Here is a 7,889-nt window from a genome sequence, read left to right as displayed (position 1 = left end):
ACCAATTAAGAATGTTCAAAACATAGGATCAAATTAAAGCTCAACGGGAACGAACTCTTTTGTCTTCACAAGAATCTTGCAAGATGATCAATTTTCTGGCAGATGTTGCAAGATAGCCATTTTATGCAAAAATCTGCCAAAAAATTTGAAGATAACCAACCGCTCTTTCATTGGGGTACCATGAACTTTTTTACAAGTAGTTTTGAAAACAAGAAATTGAGACATTGAATTATATAATGATAATTGCATGATGAGTTCATTATTAATTGATAAAGATATTTCTGATATGCTGCAGGTGAAAATATGAAGTTTACAAATTACAAAATCTCTGCATGTCTGTGGTTAGGATGGATTGCAACATTGTGGAAAGCTACGATATGATTATCTGCTTAATGATGTTACACATTGGAAAATACTTCATGAAAAGTTTGTGGATTTTGATATGAAGAAAACGAGTGAACAATAAAAATTAAACAAGTGTGTGTCAACAAATGAATGGGGGTAAATAAAATGTAGGAGCATCTGCTAATTGATTTAAACTAGTATCATTTGGGATAGTTCAGTATGAATTTCACAATGTGAAGCCAACAAAATAACGCTCCGGGCGGAGAGGGGGGATGCTGTGTGGTTCTGTCTGGATTTGATTTTACATATATAGAGGGATTATATTTATATAATGTCATAAACACAAGTGCTCCTCGAATAATCTCGAACTTAGTGAAAACTATGAACTAAATTGGAATAGCAAAAAAACTATAGCTGTCTAGATCTAGATGTCCAGGTCTAAATATCCAGTTCTTCGGCTCGTAAAGTAAATCTTATTCTTCGGGAAACCACCAGGCCGTATAAGTTGTTCTTTCTGATGTTAATTTTTGTACTTGTAACTATGGTAAATAAATCCTCCATTTCTTAATGATCACTTTACACATCGGCTTTCCAGTACTTCTCAGAGTCCAAAGACGAGGAGCCATTGGGTAGTGAGAACTGGCTTCTGTGGCTGCTGGAGATGCTGCCGTTTGTCACTGCCGGGTGCTTGTTCCTCTCTTGAGGGTACTCCAGAAGGAAGTCTTCCAAGTCGTTGTGGGTGTTGAAGATCTTCACCTCAAATGGGCTCTGGGGTATTTCGACGTCTGCCCACCAAACCTGGAATTTCGTTTTGAATTGATAGGTGGTTCGAATATGAAAAAATGGCAGATTCTGCAACTAATCCAAAAATTTTCAAAAACTTTACCGATCACTGTAGCTGATATTTTATATTTTATCAGAATTCGTAGTCTACGTGCGTTAAACGCGTGTTGCATACCAAATTCTTATTTGATCAATGCTTTTTTTATGACCATACCATGAAACGACTAATAAAGTCGAGGTGGGGGATAATTCTCCTACCTAAATTGCACGGTCAATTACACTACTAAAGTCGACCTAAAATCTTTTTATATGTCGACTCACAGTTTTTTTACACCCAATCGGTATAGTTAATAAAAAAAATACTGGTATAGCACATAACAATTTTCAGACTTTTCGAAAACTATAGAAGTTAGACATTACTTAATAAACAGTTTTCTTAGACCAGTATATATACTCGCATCTATCAGTGTTGTCCGTGATACATTTTTAACAAGAAGGTAATTAGAAAGAAATGAAAGAAAACCTAATCGGTTAATTACAAATATGCCTCGGATTACTAATTACTCATATCTTTGCTTATGATAAAATTTGGCATCTCAGTGATATCCAAAGTAATTAATAACGAATTTCGAGAGCATTTTGTCCAACGTTATCCGGTGTATGTTTTATCTGAGAGATCAGTTTTAAAACTAAAAACATTTAGACAGCATGTGCAATTTTTGATTTCTGCGTGCTTCTGCGTTAACTTGATTAGCAATCCGTCATACTTGTTCTAGCATTTTTCTGCTTTAACTGATGTCAGACCTTCATTAAATGACTTCGATTACTTTGTATGGAGCATTACAGGTGATGCCTCAACTGGTTAAGTGTTTTTACAAATGAAAGTGTGTCAAAACATTCAGCTAAATTTTCCTTTGGTAATGTTTCTATTGGTTTTGGTTTCCTTGTGAGCTTCTCGTCAATATTCGTTGAGCACTCAAATGACTCATCAAGTGTCTGAAGAACAGACTGATACACTCATAAAAAACGTGATCCTGATTTTTATTTTTCGTTATCTCCACTGTAGCTGAGTAGGATTGGTAGCAATTATTTATTGGTTTATGAACAAGTAGAACAACAAATGAATTGCCCGGAATTCGAAAATAAAAACAACTAACACTAACAGCACAACACTGAAAATGTCCAAAATTGATTGCAACTTGTCGACTATTATTTTGAAAATGTTGATTAGATGACCATTTTTTTCTCAATTTTCAGTCAAAATTGCTCTAATTTCCTTAGAAAAAGTCTTTAAAATCTTCTAACAGAAAAACTTTTTGAAACGACACTGAATAGGATAGATTTTTATTGAGGAGGTTAAATGTATAGCCCTCCAATAAGAAAACTGCAGAAATAAATTTTTAAAAAAGTTTCGATGATAAAACCAATCGCGCAGTTTGTTTTTATAACATCAATTGCTTATTAAAGACGGAGTCAAATAAACAAGGCAAATTTTCTAAGTTTGTTTGACGGAGAAATGAGTTTTAAAATATTTTTGTTCTAAAATCCTACCCAATTTTTTTTGTTTTAAAATCCGACCAATAGAAGCATTGTCGAACAATAACGTTTTCCTCGCCAATCATAAAACTATATTGGCAAAAAAATTTACCAATTTTACCAATTTGGAAGAACATGTACTGATGTGGTCATTTCAATGCTGATAAGGATTCAAACTCTAAGTGGGGGCCGGTATAGGTAAAACTCTCAGAACCGCCCTTTACACCATGAATTTGTATCTGCTAAACAGTTTCGGCAGATCACATATTTAGAGACGGAAAAACCGTATGGCTTCATGAAAAACATAATGCCCCCGGGCTTGATCCCGTTTTTGAGGACGAATTCAAATTGTAGGACGAATAAAATGGTCCGACGGAAGGTATGAAGAGCGAAAAACTGCAGTAAAGAAGATCAGAAGGACTTTCATAATTGCTATTAGCTTCGCCTGCGAGCAATTACAAACGTTTCAAACTACTGTTTGGATTCAGACTTTATTGGTGCGGATTCAATTAGGTTGTTAGCAGAATTACGAACACTGTAGCGCAATAACCCCGATGAGGCGGGACGAGTTATAGCAAATTTGAGATTGAAGCTGTTAAAGCTCAAAAGATATTTGACAGAATAAGAATTAATTTTAGGAGATTGAAAAGAAAAGAAAATAGTGAAGATTTCAACAAAAATCAGTCGTATATATAGTCTGAAATATAAATATAACGTTTACAGTGTACTTTTGTTAAAAGGTCAATGTATCAAAAATCAGGCGACTTTGGGCGTATGAGTGGGCGTCATTTCATTATTACATGCAAAAATTTAGTTAACTTGAGATTGTTCACAAAATTGCTTTTTCCATTCAATATTAGTAGATAAATATCAATATTTGACAAACATACAGATCTAAACTGACTTACATTCATTTTCTAAAATCTTAGCTGCAATTGTCGTTATAAATCTGGCAAGTTTGTTTTCTTTCTGAGTTTATTAATATAAGTTAAGTTTCTAAGCTCAAAGATATTTTCTAAGTTCTTTTCTGTGCTCCAATACCCCACTCAGATTGTTGCCGCTAGGTAAGAATCTGGATTCGCCCAATAGTTGTTCTCGATGTTGTTCTACTTTCTGCTATGGCAAAGATTTTGTCAGAAGATCTGCTGCCAATTCATTTGTTGGCGTGTCGATGAATTTGATTGAGTTGTCATCAACTCGTTCTCGGATGAATTGATTTTTCGTGTCGATGTGATTTGATTGCTTGTGAAGCACCGGGTTAGTTGCATGCTTTATGCAACTCTGGTTGTCTTCTCCGATGGTTGTGGGCTGAAACTGTTCGTACACCAGTTTTGTGAGAAGACCACGCAAGAAGATGGCTTCTTGCACCGCGATAGCTAAACCCTTGTATTCTGCCTCACAAGATGAGAGTGACACTTTCGGTTGCTTCTTAACTTGCCAACTGACAGATCCCCAACTGTCTCCCAGCTTGAAAAAGTATCTTGCGGTCGATTGTCTATCATTTACGTCTCCACTCCAGACTGCATCTGTTTCGCCAACTAAAGTGCTGTTGCTGATTGTTGGGAAAAAGAGTCTAAGAGATTTAGTATTATGTAGGTATCTCAACACGCACTTCGCAGCATTGAAATGCTCAAAACTTGGATCATACATGAAGCGTGATAAGACATTTGTGATCCACATGATATCTGATCTAGTTTGCATAGCTAGGTGAAGTAGTGAACCTACTAGACATCTAAACTCATGTGAATCTACTCTTACTGAATCTTCTTGAGCTACTTCAAGTTTTAAGTTTTTTTCTGCTGGTGTTTTGCTTGGTTTGCTGTCTTGCATATTGAACTGTTCTAAAATCTTTTGATATTACTTTTCTTGATCTAAAGTTACTCCTTTTTTGTTTTTAGAATTCGCATTCCAAGAAACCATTCAAGATCTCCTCTGTCGTCCATTTTAAACTTTGATTCTAGTGAAATTTTCAATTTGTTGATCTCTGTTTGACTATTTTCTGCTATGACTAAGTCATCAACCCAGGTGAGAACAAACAGTTTTTCATTTTCTTTGGTTTCAGAAAAAAACACTAGTCGTGTTTACTTTTCTCAAAACCTTGCTGAATTAAAGAAGTTGAGAGCTCCTGATACCATTTTTGGCTGCTTGTTTCAGTCAATATATGGAGTTTTTTAGTTTACAAAATAACTTGTTGCCATTGCTGTCTAACATATCAAAACCCCTTGCTTGCTCTAGATAGACTTCTTCGTCTCTTTTAGGATGCAAATATGCTGCTTTTACATTCATTTGTTTTAAAAAGAAGTTTTAGATAGCTGATAAAGCTAGTAGATTTTTAAAAGTTTTAGATTTGCTTGTGGGAGCAAAGGTATCAGAACATTCAATTCCTTCAATTTGTTTAAAACTTTTGCTACATAACAACGAGCTTTAAACTTATCAATACTTGCGTTTGAATCATGTTAAGTTTTGTACTCCCATCAGCCAAGAATAAAACTTTGTCCTTTGTCCTTTGGAATTAAGTCCCATGTTTCTGCTTCATTTAAACTTCTTTCTATCTCTGCTTTCATTGCTTCAAGCCATTTGTCTTTTTGTTCCGAATTAATAGCGTTTTCTAAGTTTTGAGGCTCGATGAAATTTAATATTATTGTGCTCTGAACAGCATGAGAGTAGCTTTTACCAAAGCGTTCTGGAGGTGCTGTAGACCTATCACTTCGCTTAAGTTCTCTGTCTTGAGCTGCTTCCTTTTTCAATCTTTTCATTTCATCGTACTCTGACCAAAGCTGGAAAGTCTTTTGGTCTCCTGAAGGAATTCCTATTTGACCTACTTTACCTATTATTTGCAGTCTTGAGGGTGGTTTTGCTTTTTTCTGTTGTGAGTTTTTAACAGGTACTGGAATTTTTGAAGGCTTTCTTTCTATTTTTTTCACTGCGACTTTTGGATTAAACTGTACATTTGTTTTGGACTTTGGTTTGACACTAAGACTTGGTCTCTATTGTTTAGTTTCTTGTTCAACTTCAGTTTCTGTATTGTTTTCACATTCCTGGACACTCTCTGTTTCAGTTGACTCAACCTCTGAAGTTAACTCACTTAATTTGTTTGTATCCTGGGATTCTTCTCTTACTTCGTCTAAGTCTAGATATAGAAAGCTGTCTTCTATCTCTTCGGTTTTTTTGGTGGATCGCTTCTGGTAGATTGTTTTCATTGAACCTAACTTTTCTAGAATGAAAATTTGCCTAGTTTTTATGTTTTGCAACAAATAAGCTGTTGTGTTATCAGAGTAACCAATGAACAGGCACTTTGTTGCTTTTGGGTCAAACTTTGATTTTTTTACTGGCATGACGATTTTTTGAATAGGCTTCACAAGCAAATACTTTTAAATGGTCGCTTCTCGGTTTTCTCCCGAAAAATTTTTCGAAGGCTGACTTTGTACTTTTGTCTTTGACAACTAAATTTCTAGAATAACATGCTGTATCTACAGCTCGAACCCAGTAGCTTTTTGGCAATTTTGAATAGAAGGCATCTTGCAGCCTCTACTACGGTTCTATTAAAACGTTCTGCAACACCATTTTGCTCTGGTGTTTCAGGAACTGTATATTCACAAGCCATTTCTTTGCTTTGTTTTTGGCTTTGTTTTTGTATTCTGTCCCATTATCAGTTCGCAAAATTTTTGGTCGGCCATTTTGTGCAACATATTCTTTGAAAGTTTGCAATGCTTGAGTTTTGTATTTCATAAATTTTAGTATGGGAAGCCACTTAATTCATATATGAAACTAATTGCATATCTGTTGCCACCTATACTTGATGGACTCACAGGTGCCATAACGTCAGAGTAAACTCTTTCTGATTTTTGAGTTGCTCTGTTATCGCTCACTTTTGGCTTTTTTGAAGTTTTTGCCAATGCAAAAGATTCACAAAAATTGAGGCATGGGAAACTTCATCTGTTGTATTTTCTACATCTCTAAAGTTCAAGTGTCCGAGTCTTTTGTGCCAAATTTTTGCTTGACACGTGCCCCAACTTAAGTTTGAAAAGTGGTGCTTGTTTTCCTTTCTTTATGGTAAGAAGAACAATTTGCTTCTTCTTATCAGTCTGAAGCTTTCTTTGCTTCTGAGTTTTAGAACTGACTTAGCTTCTGCGTGAAATAATTCGTGTTGCTGTTGAACTAAACTTGAAACTTAAATTAAGTTTGTTTTGTACTCTGGTACATGCAAAACTTTTCCGGAATTCAACTTACGTAGCACACCTTTAGTGTCTCGTGCTTCCACGTCTACATCTCCTATTCCTTCAACTTTTGTTTTCCCTCCATCTGGATTGTTAAATGTGGTTTCTAGTTTTTGCTAATTTTTAAACCAAGTTTTATCTATCATCATGTAATCAGTATTGCCTGAATCCACTACTAAATCAGTTTTCGAAACTTCAATTGAGCTTTCAGCGCTTGAACTAGATGCTGGGCCTTTATGAGGACTTTTTTTGTTGATGTTTACATGCACTTGCTAGGTGGCCTTTAGCCTTGCATATACTAAACACAGCGTTGTCCTTTTTGCAACAACTAGCTGCTAAATATCCAGGTTTAATACATACAAAGACAATCTAGGGCTTTTGGAACTACTAGGCTTAGAAATAGGCTTCCGAGGACGTGATTAGAATAAAGAGTGCATTCCAATTTGGTGAATAGCATTCTTTGCTGACATGGCAACGTGCTGATCCTCCTCGACATCATCTCTCTGTCTGCGGCTCTCCTCGAAGTTGGTGAGACGCTTCCTTAATTCCACAAAGTTCTCTGCAGGATTGAAGCTCTCCTGCATCACAAAACGCTCGTATCATTGTGGAAAGCAGTTTAATACCATTGCATTAAACAGCGTCTCAGAAAGCTCCTCACCAGCATGATGCAAGCGGGTGACCAGTTCTTGCGCTCTGATGAAGTACTGATGGATGGCTTCGTCCTCTCGAAGTTGTAGTCTGGCCAACTGCCTCATCAGATTTATGACTGTGGTTGTCTCGTCGTTTCTGAAGAGTTGCTGGAGAAGTTGCCACGCTTTCTGGCCATCTCAGAGACCCTTGCTGTTCACACAGTCATGCCGGATGATCTTGAGGCTGCTCGCATCTAGAGTCATTGCCAGTTAGCAACAAATCTGGTTTTTGCGGCTCTCATCTTCATGTAGAGCTGTAGCTCTAGCTTGAGTCTGTGCCTCGTGTGCTCCCGTTTCCCCATTGGCATCTTCCCTCAGT

The 7,889-nt window shown here is 36.4% G+C and overlaps 1 protein-coding gene across 2 annotated transcripts in view; it reads right to left on the bottom strand.

Annotated features, from left to right (window-relative positions):
* Positions 1 to 212: 212 nt before the first annotated feature.
* Positions 213 to 7,889, bottom strand: part of LOC142358212 (filamin-B-like) — a 62,620-nt gene continuing 54,943 nt past the window's right edge. For both annotated transcript variants that reach the window (XM_075409664.1, XM_075409663.1), the window contains exon 7: positions 213 to 1,143. In XM_075409664.1, coding sequence (XP_075265779.1) covers positions 922 to 1,143 — 222 coding nt within the window. In that variant the 3' untranslated portion in view covers positions 213 to 921. The remainder of the gene's footprint in view (positions 1,144 to 7,889) is intronic.

This window comes from Convolutriloba macropyga, unplaced genomic scaffold, assembly GCF_964194025.1.
Source record: "Convolutriloba macropyga unplaced genomic scaffold, txConMacr16.3 SCAFFOLD_560, whole genome shotgun sequence".
Lineage (NCBI taxonomy): Eukaryota > Metazoa > Xenacoelomorpha > Acoela > Convolutidae > Convolutriloba > Convolutriloba macropyga.
Note: the sequence above shows the minus strand (reverse complement) of the source record. Positions and strands in the feature narration are given on the sequence as shown.